The sequence below is a fragment of the Anolis sagrei genome, chromosome 1 (genome assembly GCF_037176765.1).
Source record: "Anolis sagrei isolate rAnoSag1 chromosome 1, rAnoSag1.mat, whole genome shotgun sequence".
In the NCBI taxonomy this organism is placed as follows: domain Eukaryota; kingdom Metazoa; phylum Chordata; class Lepidosauria; order Squamata; family Dactyloidae; genus Anolis; species Anolis sagrei.
This window is the reverse complement of record NC_090021.1, coordinates 200,331,759-200,348,163: the sequence shown is the minus strand read 5'-3', so window position 1 is coordinate 200,348,163 and position 16,405 is coordinate 200,331,759. Positions and strand designations below refer to the sequence as shown.

The following is a 16,405-nucleotide window of genomic DNA, read 5'->3' as shown; positions in this document are numbered from 1 at the left end:
GAACTTGAGCATCCATGTATTTTGGTATTAGTTGGGTGGGCTGGGACCAAATTCCAACAGATACCAAAGTCCCACTGTATGTTGTCTGTGCTGAAACTCAGATTAATGTTCTGCTTTTTCTCAGAGCACAATACTCATGACATTGTGTTCACTACATACAAACCAGAACTTGGGGCTTAAAGTAAGTTCTTGCTTTATACAGTGGAGCTTCATAACCCAAGATTAGTTCTTTTACTCCTGAATTTCAAATCACAATATCTTGTTCATACATTAGACCAAAATATAACTGGCTAGGTTAAAAGGTAAAGGTTTCCCCCTGACATTATGTCTAGTTGTGTCTGACTCTGGGGGTTGGTGCTCATCTCAATTTTTAAACTGAAGACCCGGCGTTGTCCGTAGACACCTCTAAGATCATGTAGCCAGCATGACTGCATGGAGTGCCGTTATCTTCCTGCTGGAACAGTACCTATTGATCTACTCACATTTGCATGTTTTCTAACTGCTAGGTTGGTAGAAGCTGGGGCTAACAGCGGAAGCTCACCCTGCTCCCGGATTCGAACCTGCAACCTTTCAGGCAGCAAGTTCAGCAGCAGCTCAGAAGTTTAACCCGCTGTACCACAGGGGGCTCCCCTATGTAACTTGCAACTTATAATAAAAAGGACTGTATTTTCCCATATGACTCTTTCCTCTCAGCAACATTTTCTTGCACCTAACACCCTTAGATCCTCACGTGGGTGAGGATGTGCTTTGGCCTCATATAGGCTCTGGAACATCCCTTCTGTGGCCAAATGGCTGAGACCTTCTTATGGAGGTGATTTATTATTTTTTGGTGTCAGGAGCGACTTGAGAAACTGCCAAGTTGCTTCTGATGTGAGATAATTGGCTGTCTGCAAGGACGTTGCCCAGGGGATGCCAGATGTTTGATGTTTTTACCATCCTGTAGGAGGCTTCTTTCATGTTCCCGCATGGGAAGCTGGAGCTGACAGATGGAGCTCATCTGCTTTTCCTGGATTCGAACCACTGACCTAATGGTCAGCAGTCCTGCCAGCACAAGAGCTTAACCCACTGCACTACCAGGTGACTGACAATGGGACTTTGCTGCAAGGAAGGAAGATGGTAGCACCTCAATAAAGAATATAGAAATGATATATGAATCATAATACAAGGTTTACCAGACACCAAACTTGAGTTTGACACCAAATAAGTATCTTTTTATGTTTTCATTGTCTACTCATCTGTTTCTCTGCATTGTTGGTCATCTTTTCACCCAAGTTAGGCTTTTAGACTATTTATGCATGTATCATTACTATATGTGTGTTAAATTTCTCTTGCTCGTGTCCTATACTGGGTTAAAAAAAAAGAAACAGACAGACAGACAGACAGACAAATAACTGTCTGTGTCTTCTCTTTATTATTTTTTGTAAGCCACCCTGAGAAGATGTGCATACCTTAAATAAAGAAAATAACGAATTAATTAATTTAGTATCCCATCTGTCTCCCATTCAAGGCAGCTTACAACCATGTAAAAATACAGGACAACTAAATGAAAGAAATCCTAAAACAAAACTCTTAACAAAGGTATAAAGACAAAAACAAAGAAAGCTATTTCAAAATGATATCTGTTGCTTTAGAAAAAGCATATGAAAAGGATTCTGTATAAACAGAAGCATATCTTTGCTTCCAATCACCCCAAAGGCAATAAAATCTTCTTTTCATGTTGCCAGTTCTTTTATAACTTTGTCAGAATAGCACTGTTTCAGGCTGTAAGATTTAATCTTGGGAACTCTACTTGAATTCCAATCTGGTTTGCATGGGAAATCTGTACCAGAAAAAGCCATAGCTTTCACCTGCTTTCTCTATAAAGATGCCCTTCTTTAGGTACGGGAAACTCTGCTCCGAAGCAATAATAATTGACTGACACTTGCTGGAAATTGAGCTTGAAGAAGCAAATGTTACTGTTTGTATTCATACATGGTGGTCCAGATCTTGTTCACACAGGTACACTAAGGGTTGGATTGCATATCTCCCTCACATGGAGTGACAACTATTGCCTGCCTATTGTGCCTAGCTAAATAATGAGTTATTTGTTCAACAAGAACTCTTCATTCCAAACTGTATAAGAAAAGCAAAATTCAGTTTATTCATGTTACAATTGTTAAATGATCCAGCTTCAAAACATCTCAGATCCTACCATTTCTGATAAAATAAATCATGCCTTTCACATTAGGAATTCATTTTTGATGGAAACACAACACGAATAGTGTCCAGGAATGAGCAAATATGTTACTGGGTTATTTTGGATATAACACAAAACTATAGCTTAATGTTCTGAAAATCAGCCACCTCTAAGCCAGAAACAGCGGCTGATTAAAATGAACACATACTGAAACATGTGGAGACCGAGCATGTCTTTCAATGAGCTATAAAATAAGCTCTGGATAATTTAAATGAGGGACTGAATATTTCCTGTCCTCATCTATTTGCATTCAATGCTAGCCCACAGTTTCAGTGTTAGATCAATCCACTCTAGGGTTTAATTTGAATTTTAAAGACACTACCCACAATGCCAAGCGCTATCCTTAAAATAGATTCAACACTTTAAATAGTTTATTTAAATTCTGGACTAAAGCTCAGACAGATTCATCACCAAACTGATAGGCTTGAGCACAGTTCCCATTATTAGCCATTTCCTTTGGCCAATCCAGCTTCTTCAGTTTGTTTGGGTGCCCGAAACAGCAAGGGCCCAGTGGTCACAGATTCCTGTCTGTAAGGGGGCCACGAGGCATCTGATCTTGACTCCTCCTCCCCTATTCTGCACTACAGTTTAATTTTTATTTTTTCTTGATTTTTTTATTTAGTGGGACTGACTGGGAGTTGGGGACATGCGGGATAGGTGAGTGGGGTGCATGCATGTTTGGGAGCTTGGAGAGTCACCCTTTAGGTTTTTTTTCCTCCTTCCCTTCTTCTCATTCAAATACTTCTAAAAGATAACAATAATTAATCCCGGAAAGCAAAAATAATACCCTCATTCTCTAAAAACTACCACCACCTAGTTACCTCTCCTCTAGAGTTGAAAGTAGAAATAGCTATACGGAAGCATAAAGGATAAAGGAAGGATAGCTCCAGTCCATCACTCTTCCTTCCCTGGGCCTCCTTAAAATGCCTTGGAAAGCTATGTGATGTGCTGCAGGGAGAGAAAGCTTGCACTTGCCTGCAGCGCCTCTCCTCTAGAGTAGAAATAGCTTTAATGAAGCATTGAACCCAGTCTCCTCTACAAACAGAAAGGAAAAGATCGCAGAAAGAGTGATATTTAAATACTATAAATCCAGGTCTTAATGAAGGATATGGAAGGAGCCTGTGGGAAGTCCATAATGGGTCAGATAGGGTGCTTTCTTAACCCCATTGCTGACACCCAGGCACCCTTGAAGGAACAAATGAAAGGGTCCCAGGAATGGAATGGGGGGCCTCTTAAGTTCCCCATTGCCACCAATGGGCTGGATCTAGTTGTATTTTTTGGCTACGAATCGAAAACAGCTATCTAGCTAAACACCTGTTTTCGGGAGGCGTGCAAATATGGATACAGGGGTCTACCTGTATCAGGTCAGCAGAAACGGATCAAGGTTCAGCTGAAACGCACAAGCCCACAAACTGATATGGGGCTGACTGGAAACATTCACTTCCAAGTTTAAGCCAACCCCACCTTGTTATTATATTTATAGTTTATTAAAACAAGACAGGCTTAATTGTTGTTGACTCATTTCAATAAAGCATTGTTTAAATTAACATTAATTTAAATATTTACATCTAGCGAGAACCTGCAGATATTTCTATTCTTTGCCCTATTTTGCCAGAAGAGAAGAGAGGGGAAGGCAAGAGGAGTGTTCAAGCTTAAGGCCTGAACAACATCACTTCTTATTCAGACATTTAAAATATTATTTTAGAAAAGGAAATATTCATTGCTTAAGATGATTTGGCATGTAATTTTATTTTTTATTTTTTTTAAAAAACCTATCTCACAAATATTGAAAATGCAACAATACAATCCATGGTAAATCCATCAGAATTCCTACCATATCTGGACTGCACTAAATCTAATTAGAAGCCGTATTTGGGTTTTGCAAGTGAATTATTCAGTGCTATGAAATAGGAAAACTCATAATACCACTGTCATGACATGACATGATTATTGCAAAAATGTGGTCTGGACAGTTTTATTTGGAAAGGAACCATAACATGGGCAAAGCAATATATTCAGAGAACACAATGCTTTCTGGACTGACAAGGGGTGAATAGGTTCTTAGATAAGGAGTTTCTGGCTGCGGTTCATTTGGCCCAGTTTTATTTCAGCCTCTGCCTGAAAAACTCACCTCCCAATGACTAAAGAAACCATTTTCCCTTGGAAGTCTATATCCCTCACTATTTGAGAGGGCTACTACTGTTATAAATCAAGCATCACATTTCTTGGTCAGTTTTCTTCTTGCATCTGAGTTCTCAGACAGCTTCCTTTGTGGCCGAAGAACATTATACCAAGTTTTTATAAATGACAAAACCCCCATTCCATTGTTATACTGTCTGTGGTGCATTTTTTGTTCCTTTCTTGCTACTACTACTACTATGACTTTTCTTGCCTTGTTGAACATTCTATTGTTCCGCTCAGTATTTTTGGTTCTGCATTTTCAATTCTGAATCAAACCCATCTCGATTTGATTGTGCACTCTTTTTTACTGTATTGAGATTCCAGTCCTTGATCTTAGAGCAGTGGTTCTCAACCTGTGGGTGCCCAGGTGTTTTGGCCTACAACTTCCAGAAATCCCAGCCAGTTTACGAGCTTTTAGGATTTCTGGAAGGCCAAAACATCTGGGGACCCATAAGTTGAGAACCACTATCTTAAGAAGATGTCCACACTTTTTTTTTAAAAAAGTGGTATTTATGCTGAAATATCTCATCTTAAGAAACATTCCAAAAATGACCAGACTAATAATTTTTCAGTCTCTTACCTGATACAAATGAACCTGTTCCTTGGTTACTGCAAAAATTAATAAAACATTGTTTTGTATTATCTTGTCTATTAATTGTCCCAAACTAGGATATTCCTGAAGACAAACAAGAAAAGTAATCAGTCTTAATTGGAAGAACAAAACTTCAAACCAAAAGTACTGTATATAGTTTCCTGCATTAGAATCTGGATATACACTGCCATATAAAATGCAGATTATCTGCTTTGAACTGGATTATATGGCAGTGAAGACTCATATAATCCAGTTCAAAGCAGATATTTTATTTTATTTGATGTCATAATCAAGATTATGTGGCAGAATAGCTCCAGCCAAAAAAAAAAAAAAAAAGCTATGTAATACAGGAAAACCTAGAAATAATAACAACAATAACAACAACATTTTTTTTCTTTGCAGACTGCCCTATTGCCCTGTCTTCCTGAAGAGACTCAGGGCAGTTTCCAACATACATGGAAAACATTCAGTGCCAAAAAGGAGAAGACATATTAACAAATTATATCAAAACAGAACACATCAAACATTATAAACAACCTAATTTTAAACTGAATAACAAACTAAACTAAGCAAAGACAAAAAGTTAACATAACCCAAACAGACATAATTTATCACAGGGTAAAACATCTAACCAAGCAAGCAGTGGATTACATTCATGGGGGTCAAGGGCCAAAAATGTGGTGAAAATGGAAAAACCATTAATATACCTCAAACATACATGATAAACCCCTCTCAATTAACATCCCTGCCCCTTGCTCAATTCACTACCTTCCCACCATGAAGGCTGAATCAGAATTTAAACCCCTTTCTCACTGATCTACCTTCTCTCCTCACTACTTCGGTTGCCAGATTTTAAATCTCTTTTCTGGGGTTTAACTCCACCTAAGAGTTATCTATTATATTGGCCCTTTGTAGACTGCTCATGTTTAAATGAAATGTGGAGCTCTTTAAGACACTGAGGTACAACATGACTGATAAATCCACAAAGCCTAGGTTAACAATAAAACACAGGGCAATCCTAACTTTAGCTGGAGATATTTATCATCTGAAGAGTAGAATCACAGGGCTTTCCCATTGGCACAGTTCATGTTTGAACTGTACCTCCTAGATACACTTAACCAGTGAAACAAAGGGTGGGATACTTCAGTTCTCAGATGAATTTTTCTTCTCTCATTATGTGACATCAATATCTCAGATAAACATGTAATTCTGGTTTAATTCAGTTGAGAATGACCTCATAGATTCAGTACTTTGCTTTCATACGTCAATTTCTAGACAATTTTATAATGGGAGAAGATTGTGTAAAACATGAAGCATATTACCAAAACAGTTGACATGGAATATTCATTATTGTCATCCAAGTGGCATTCTCCATCATTTGGAATAACAATTCCTGCTAGTTTACTATCCATTCCAAAATGGGAATCTGCATCAGTCACAAACACCAACAGATGTAATGAATCATTCCTCCACCCAATTTTTTCCTGGAATTAAAATGTAAATAGATAGTGATAGAGGATGTAACAGAAAACTAAGTTAATGGTATTTCTATATCTAATTTAGAAATATGATTAGCTTTGTCTTAATGATAAAAAATACACTGTATTTAAAGTTCAATTTAAATGCTGTCATTTACTAGTAAATAGAGATTGGAATTCAAAGACATTGCCTTGTTAGTCTGGAATATCAGTAGCATTATTGTGGAAAGGGAAAAATAGAATATAAAACAACTTATGAGCATAGAAACATTGCAAATCTTAAAAGCAGGAATGAGTGTTATGGGGGAAAAAAGACTGTAGCAGCACTGGGTTTTATTTTCGTATGTACTTTCAATTATAATTTCAGTTCAAATAATATGAGATAAGCATATAATTGATGGAAAGTTTTTTGGCTGAGGAGAAAATAGTGATAGTATGTTTTCAATCATTTTGATTTATCCCAGATAAGGGTTACACATGTGTATTACCTTACCTTACACACAGCTGCCTGCATAATTGCATCAAATCCTCCCTCTGGAGTGTCTATATTTGCACTGATTTTCTGTTTTTTCACAATATCATTGAACCTCTCAGCATCATTGGTCAGTGGCAGAACATGCTTGTATCCAAATGTTGGAGAGCAGTCATGTGAGACACTTCTGCACAATACAAAATAAAAACAGTGCACATATATATTCAAATGGCACTTTACAATTTTCACCAGTAGACTATTGCATTGTTTCTTAAACTTTGGGTCCCCTTAGCTCAATGTTTGGGTCCCAAAAATATGACAATAGTAAATGTTTTCTGAACATCATCTAGTGCAGTGGTTCTCAACCTGTAGGTCCCCAGATGTTTTGGCCTTCAACTCCCAAAAATCCTAACAGCTTGTAAACTTGCTGGGATTTCTGAGAGTTGTAGGCCAAAACACCTCGGGACCCACAGGCTGAGAACCACTGATCTAGAGGATGTTTTAGACATTTACATTAATTGGTTCTGCAGGGTTTATAGTGGATCCTGCTTTAGCTGTACTCATTAAAAGGAAAATCAGTCTGTTTAGCAAGCTTTACAAATACTGATTTCTTATTAGTAAATGTTTGATTTGTATACCTGTTTTATATATCTGTATGTCATGGAAAAAGCTTTTGGGCCAAAAGGGGTCGTGGGTGGAAAAGTTTTAGAAGCCCTGGTCTACTGTATAGATTTATCTGTAAATTATTAAAACAGTGGTATTGAAATGCAGTCAACAGGTGGCTCAGAGCCTCACAATGCCTAAAATTGCTACTGAGTGCAAACCTAGCACGAAGAAGAGGGGGCAAAATTCTGTCCTTTCTGATAAGTTGAGGTGAAAGTTAACTGCTGCAGCTTTTGTGCCACTCCAAATTAATAACATTTGCCATCTTGACCACAGTCTGCATGATCACAAAAGTCCCAGCTTTCATTTGTGAGAGGCAACACAGAATGGTGCAGAGCTTGCTGAACTGTGTGTTGTGACACATCAGTGTGTTGGCTGCAGTGTGTAGGTGTGTTGCATGAGAAACTTCTGAGCCAATGTGAAATAAACAATCATGTGTGTGTGTGTGAAAGAGAAAGACTCTCATGAGATATGAGGGCCCTCCAAATTTTTGTTATTATAGTTGATGTACATGTCTTTATTTCTTCTAAGGAGTCAGTTTAACTCTGATTTGCTAGTAAAACTGAATTACTATTACCTCATCAGACAGGTTGACCTGCCTATCGCTGTTTCACCTCCATTTTCAGCACAAAGCCCTTCACACAACACACAGGCATATCCAGTCAGGCTCTGTGTTGAAAAGAGAGAGGAAGCAGTGCACACGGCCACCGCAACAACACAGTAGCCTTTCTGTGTTGCCTTCCCAGCAATGGGGGAGGGGGGAGCTGGGGGCAACACTACACCCATGGGATTTGGGATTTGGGGCAAGGTAAGGTGGGTGATGTGAGGTGTGGAATGGTGGCTTCCCCTCGCCACCCACCGAGAACCTTTTCAATTTGTATATCACAAAATGAATAATTCCTATAAAGTGTGCCACCAACAGGAAATGTTTGGAAAGTTCTAGTACTGTGGTTTGGGTGTTGATCTAGAGTTCTGGGAGATTAGGTTTCAGCTATGGAAATCATATGACCTTAAGCAAGTCACACTGTCTTCACCTCTGAGGAACATATGAGCAAACCCTTTCTGAACAAATCTTGCAAAGAAAACCCATGAGAGGTTTCCTTTAGAGTTGCCATAGGTCAAAAACAACTTGAAGACACACAATAACAATGTTACTAAAGCGGGTGAAGAGCCCCTTTAGGCTTTCCCATGTGGCTTTCTGAGACCTTTTCATCAGATAAGGTGAAGGGGAAAAAGAGGGCTCTCTTGGGATCTGTCATGGAGAAAAACAAGAGCAAAGTTGATTTAGGATCCACTCGCAGAGGTGGTCAAAACATCCTTGAGGAAAGGAGCTCTTGAGGAGCACTTCTGCATCAGTACCAGTAGCAAAGAGGGACTTGCTCTTGTCGAGAAAGAGGGAGAGAGAAGTTGGCAGGACACACAGCCATTCCTGCTGTTGCCACACAACCTCAACTTATGCGTTTCCATTAGACTCTCAGAACAATAAAAAACAAAGGGAAAACCCCAAATATGCCAAACAGAGTTAGTATAGAAACTTCCACTTATTTGAAATGCTTAAAGGAGAGCTGAAAAAAGAAAATCTGAAACCCGTTGGAGCTTTTGCTACTTACCGGCAAGGATTCTGTATGTCTTCTGCTAGAGTATTGATGAATGGTGAAACTGGTTTTTCTACGAATGACCCAAAACCCAGCTGGAAGTTGCTTGTTAGTTTAGACATTTCTTTTGATAGGGTAGAACCCAGTACCTTTATGTTATTCAGGTCATCGCTCATGGAAGCCGAAAGATCCATGAGATAGTAGAGGTCGACCGGATAATCTTCAGTCTGACGCACATTGATCTGTATTGTTTCTTCATTTCCTTGCAAAGCCCCAGGGGAAATGGAAAACAAATTAGCGCAGCTGCGGTTGCAGAGTGAAAGGGAAAATGCAATATTGACTGCATCTGCTTATTCTTGGTGGTACAAAGTATTGTTTCTTTGAGGGTTTTGGAACAAGGTTTTTTTATTGTGTCAGAAACAACTTGAAAAACTGTAAGCTGCTTCTGGTGTAAGAGAATTGGCCATCTGCAGGGACGCTGCCCAGGGATGTCCAGATGTGTAACCATCCTGTGGGAGGCTTTTCTCATGTCCCTGCATGAGAAGCTGGAACTGGCAAATGAGAGCTCACCATTGGCAGTTTAGCCAGCACAAGGGTTTAACTCATTGGGCCACTGCGACTCCTGGAACAAGGTAGTTCATGGCAATTTTACTAGCCTTTTCAATGTGTTAGAGTAGTACTCCAGTTTACAAAGTTAACAAATAAATGCAAACTTTAAAGCAGACTTTTCCAAACTCTGTGGCACAACACACTGGTGTGCCGGCTGCAGCGTGTAGGTGTTTCACGTGAATGTAATGAGAAACCTCTGAGTCTATGTGAAATCAGTCAATCATATATGTTCAAAAATATAAATTATAAATTTATAAAAAAAATAAAAATACCTTTTCATAAGGTATGTTGTGTTGCCATATGTTTTATCATTACAATTTATATATGTGTCTGTAACTCTTATAAGGGATTGGTTTGACTTCCAGTTTGCTAATAAAACTGAATTACTGTGTTGTGAAATGATGCTTGTCTAAAAAGTCTGTCACCAACATGAAATCTGTATTGAAATAATAACAAAATCAATTTATTTTGAGAGACCAGTCATTCTATAACAGTGGTCCACAAGAACTAAAATATGGTCCGCAGCCTCACTGTTACTACACCGTTACAACGAGAGCAATTGGTCTCATAAATCCCTCTTATAATGCTGAGGTTTTAAAATATGGTTTTCTGTGGGCGAGCAGATGGTGACTACTGGATGGCATATGTTCTGTATCAGAAACTAGAGCTGATGTGGTCTATCCAATGCAGTTTTCTGAATCAGCACCTCAAATAACCAAACCAAACCTAAAGTTGACCAAAAACCGTTTAGTAACCCTTTTGGTATTAATGTTGGAGAGTGGCCCCTGGTCAAAGTGATACCTGGTGAAAGTTGTCCCTTTTCAAGTGGTCCCTGGTCAAAAAACGGTTGAGAACCACTGGTCTATAATAATTTAGCAAACATTGTAATGCCTGGCAATTGCAGAAAACTTATATAGATATTTTAAAAAAGAAGTGGTACTTTGCATCAAATAAGAGAACATAGGACTATGGTCTTAGTATATGACACAATTAGTGACTAGAATCCATTAATGGATGCATAATCGATAGTTACACATTTTTTTAAAAAAAGGTTTCATTGAAATACTTCATAATTGATATTATAAAACTACATATAGGGAAAAATTCTGTTCCCATTTTTCCTCATATATTCCATCACGAGTCTCCATTCTTCTTTAAACTCTCCCAATGTCTTTTCTTTGATTAGATTACTCTACCACTATGATGATTCCTGATTTATAACTGCCCAGGTGCATTCCAGCCAAAATTCCTAATGTGTAATATGAACAAACAAACGAGATGAACAAAACCACAGATGATAAGAACTACATTTATTAATTTACCTGGTCTCAGAAAAACAGTCAGCTTTTGAGGAGAAATCTGTGTAACATCTGAGTTGTTTTTTTGAGGACCTTCACTCAGGAACTTATTTTTTTCAATTACTACTTTAGAAACAGGGAATTCGATCAAATTTGATGGGCATCCTTTTGCAATAAGCTTGTCAGGAGTGTCACATCTTTTATAAATGTTAGACAGGTCAGTGAAATTCTACAACAAAAGAGGAGTAGAAGAATAGAATGTAATTTTGGCACAACATAAAGTATTGTCGTTTGGGAACAATAGATTGGTTGTAGGAATAATAGTGCTTTTATGAGTTGTATTATGGTATGCATATACTGGGGAAAGGTGCACATATGAAATATTGCAAAATTATTAAATGAGCAAAAATTGTGTGCTTATAACCCATACATTCCCTTTCAGCATTGAGGATCTATATTTGTTGAACAGACGAATCAACACAAAAAAACAAAATTGCACATATCCTATACTGCTATGTGGGATATAATAATACAAACATTGCTCGTTCTGCATACTGTTGTCTGAGCAAAGTGTGAGCCAGTATAGACATTCAATTTGGTTTGGACATTCAATTAGGACTCTAAAGACCACAGTTCAAACTATGTTTAGTCATGAAAACTCATTGGGTAACCTTTGGCAAGTCACACTCTCTTGGCTGCACTAGCAAGCACCTTCTGAAGGAACTTCCTAAATGTATTGTTGAAGGCTTTCATGGCCAGAATCACAACCTCTGAGGATGCCTGCCATAGATGCAGGTGAAACCTCAGGAGAGAATGCTCCTGGAACATGACCATACAGCCGGGAAAACACACAACAACCCAAACTTCCTAAAAATACTATAAGAGGTTCACCTTGGTGTTGCTATAAGTCAGAAATGATTCAAAAGTACACAACAAGAGAAAGTATGTGCTCTTTTAGATGACATTGAACGACAAATTGAATTTTTTTCATCATTGCTTTGTTGATCTGTACAGACAGAACTGTAACCCAGCAATATGGCCAAGATTATATAATTTGATAAATATTACATAACAAATTCGTTGACTGTAGACCTCATCCCTTGATAATAATGTATATCTCATTTTCAAATTCTGCCTAGCCTCCAATTGTAATGTGCCATTACTTGCTCTATATAGCATTGTACTATGTTCAATAACTCAAGTTTACTAGAGGGTTAGTTTTGTAATTATTTTACAAAATGTTTCTTATGAAACCCTGATACACAGTTACAATTGGTGTAATTGGCATTCTTACTTTTACAACAACAGCAACAGACCGAGAAGAGATGCAATCTGATAATATTATACTTCAAGAAAAAAAATTAGGTTTCAAAAAACTCCTTCAGATGTAATATTTTCCTCTTTAATATTGTTTTTGAAAAACTGTCTATTGTATGGTGGAAATGTCTTAATTTTAAAACATTTTTGGAAAATGCTTTGTTACATTAAACATATTATAAGGTACTAGCTAAAATAATAGGATGACTGATTAGTAATAAATTATTATTTATTATTTGTTCTACATATTGTCGTGATCTATATCTCACCTTTGCTTGAGGACAGGGGACCCCATTAGTATCTGAGTAAATAGAAAAATTACTACTTCTGAATTAGAGTGGTTAAGTAGAATTATAAGATGCTCTCATTGTAGCTCAGAGACTCATACTTGAAGACAAATATTCCCTTTCTGTTATCAGGAGCTCTTATGGCTTTATCCATAAACCAATTTGTGTTGTACAGATGTTAATACCAAGTGCACTTTTTTGTGAGATGTAATATCTTCTTCTATTTAAGTTTATGCCTAAACCATGACCCAAAACAGGTTGACGATCCCTTCTGCCTAAACCATGACCCAATACAGGTTGATTATCCCTTATCCAAAGTGCTTGAGACAAGAAGTGCCTCGGATTTGGGGTTTTGATTTTTTTTTTAATATCTGTATTTGCACATGTATCCATACTGATATATCTTGGAGATGAGACCCAAGTCTAAACACAAAATTCATTGTTATCTCATATACAGATTGAAATTAATATATACAATTTAAAAAATAATTTTGTGCATGAAACTAAGTTTGTGTACATTGAACCATCAGGAAGCAAAGATGCCACTATCTCAGCCTGGATTTTGGAATAATTTTGGAATTCTGAGTAAAGAATGCTCAACCTTTAGTATAAATGCACCCCTTTCTACCTTTTCACTCCTTAATTTTCAATTATATATATGAAATACAGTGGATTACATATGATTAAACTAGAAAAGAAGTAGCACTTTACATGAGACTGAGAAAAAACTGGGCAAAATTCATAATACTTTTTTTTTCTTTGTGAGAAGGAGTCATTTTACAAATTGTACTTAAAATCATTTGGAATTATGTTTGGAATGATAAGTGTGAGGGAAATTACATGAAAATGGTCTCACCACATGGGATGCCTCTGTGGATTTATAGTAACGTAGCCTAGCATATCCCATTGATGACAAGCCTCTTCTGAACAAATCATTCAGAAGTAATCTTTCTCATGTGGAATAAAGATATCTCAAGAGAAATTGCTCAAAATGTAAGCTTGTGCAGGAAGCAAACTTCAGTTTAAATCTGAATATTTGTGTGTGTGTGTGTGTGTGTGTATATATATATATATGAAAAAGGAGACATTTCCTAGTGTTAATAAACTCTTGGTTATAATACATCAGATACTAAATAGTGGTTTGTAGCTCTTTTTCCTTTTGATACTGAATTAATCATTAAGATACAACTCTAAGCCCATACAACTACTGAAAATCCTCGTTTGGATTAGTTTCTATGACTGCTATATTTTAGTTAGGCTTTTATTAAAAGAAAAGAAAGTTAACTTAATGTGAACTTCCTCCACTGAATGCATGGAACTCCATATCCTTTTTCTTATACATAATCACTAAGGAACTAACCAAGCATAAATAATAATATTGACAAAGAAGATCTGCCTTTGAATTAGAAACATCAACTAAATTTTGATCCATCACATTAAGAGTATTAACACTATAGGCTCCACAAAGCTTTCTAAGCCTTTCCTAAGGAAATAGAATTTATTAAACCAAGAATAATATTCCTCACGTTCCCAGTTGCATCCAGACTGATTAAAAAGATAACCAAGCTCCAGATTTTGTTTCTGTTCTTTTCTATTTTGTTTAGAGGAGCCATACACTTCTTAAACATTTTCTCCCAGTTTCCAGTATAATCATAAACAAATCTCCAAGTCATTTTATTTAATCCAATATAAAATAAGAAAGAACCGGAACAAAAGTTTGGAAATTTCCATCAATCTGGATGGACCTTGAAAAAACCCAAATTTTGTACCTTTCCAATTTTATTTAGGTCAAAATAAACTGAGCTGAGGAGCTGATACTAAAAGGTGTCCAATCATACTGGAAGCTCACAGAAAATATTCTGTGCATGAATCTCTAAACTGTTTGTCTGTTCTATTATGGCATTGAATGTTTGCCACATTTGTTGGAAACTGTCCTGATTCTCCTCAGGAAGATAGGGCAAGTTACAAATAAAGTCTTATATAAACAAATTTGGAAAAAAAGAGAAACAAAATCTTTTTAGTCTGGATGGTCATTTCCACTAGAAACAAATGTTGCTACCAGACTTGGAGAAGTTACCTTTTGTGCATTTTTTCATTTTGTATTAGACTAGGGACCTTGTCACATGGCCCAGCTGGGCTGTTTCATTTTGCCGCCTTCCCTCTTCCCCTCATCAGACATGAAGGGCAGGAGAAGGTGCATTGGCACCCTTTTCCATCACATGGCAGAAAAGGCAGCAACACACGTTGCCCTGCTGCCCTTTCTGCCATCACACAAGCTTTTGGGGCCAAAAGTGCAGGTAGCTCCATTGAAGCTACCCACACGACACTATCCTCCCCATAGTGGAGGGCGAAATGCCTCTTGGCTCATCATCTCCACTTTGGGAGGAAAGTAGGTGGGGCATGCTGTGGGTTGTGTGATGGCGCATAGCAGGCCATGTCAAAGCTGTAGGGATTTGTAAAAGACACCATGATGTAAATTGGTTAACTGGAAAGAGATGTGTTGGCAGCTGACTGGCTGAGCATTCCAGGAGACAGGATTCTGATTGGCTGCTGTCTCTGGCTTTAACGGTTTTAACTGTCATTTTAATCTTGGACAGTGAAGAGAGTGCTGACTAGAAACAGCCAAGGAGAAAATGGCTGCCAACTCTCTGAAGCTTGATCATTTCTGAGGCACGAAGCATATTTTAAAGACTGTTTAAAAGGACTGTTTATTCCCTTTGTTCTCTGTAAGAATTCAGAGAGACTGCTGTATATATTATTGCTCTGTTTGATCTTTTGAACTGAAGTAAAGTTACTGTTACTTGTTACACAAATCTGAAGGTATAATCTTGGTTCAGAAACTATGGTAAAGCTCTTGCTTATTTATATTTACAACCCCCAACAAAAGCTGCACATGAAGGTGGCAAAATGGGGAATTTTTTCCCCATGTGAAAAGGTCGTAGAAAACATGCCTCTTTTTTAACAACGTGAATTCTCCTGAGAGATTCTGGGAGCTGTAATCCAAATATAACTTTTTCTGTAACAGATAAAATGAGATATTGATTGATATACTGTCGAAGGCTTTCATGGCTGGGATTACTGGGTTGTTGTAGGTTTTTCGGGCTGTATGGCCATGTTCTAGAAGCATTCTCTCCTGACGTTTCACCTGCATCTATGGCAAGCATCCTCAGAGATTGTGAGGTCTCACAAACTCTGAGGATGCTTGCCATAGATGCAGGCAAAACATCAGGAGAGAATGCTTCTAGAACATTGCCATATAGCGCAAAAAACCTACAACAACCCAGATGTTGATTGACTGATTTGTTTTTATTATTTAGCACTTAAGCATTCATAACAGAGACCAGTCTCTCTCTCTCTCTCTCTCTCTCTCTCTCTCCTACCTACTGCATTAAAAGCTTGAAGACAGAAATGTATGATTATCTCTGGCAAAAATATGCTGACTCTAAAAACAAATGAGTACATGGCCATGTAAACCCATATTTTAAGATGCTTTGACTCAGGTTTTACTTATCAGGTAACAAAATCCAAGAAAAAGTAAGCAGCATTATTAAGGAGAGGGAAACATAATGCCTCCATTGGTTTAATTTAAATTTACAAATTGTTGACAAAACCTTTCCTCAGGCTGGATATTAAACATGCATACATGCATGCACAAAGTCAAGCTGGGAGGAAAAATG

General features: G+C 37.6%; 1 protein-coding gene across 1 annotated transcript in view; it reads right to left on the bottom strand.

Annotated features, from left to right (window-relative positions):
- Positions 1–16,405, bottom strand: part of ITGB6 (integrin subunit beta 6) — an 80,671-nt gene that overhangs the window by 25,599 nt on the left and 38,667 nt on the right. The window contains exons 5-9 of the mRNA XM_060777723.2: positions 11,149–11,353; positions 9,233–9,479; positions 6,981–7,146; positions 6,332–6,493; positions 4,998–5,093 (exon numbers count right to left, since the gene is read on the bottom strand). Coding sequence (XP_060633706.1) covers positions 4,998–5,093; positions 6,332–6,493; positions 6,981–7,146; positions 9,233–9,479; positions 11,149–11,353 — 876 coding nt within the window. The remainder of the gene's footprint in view (positions 1–4,997; positions 5,094–6,331; positions 6,494–6,980; positions 7,147–9,232; positions 9,480–11,148; positions 11,354–16,405) is intronic.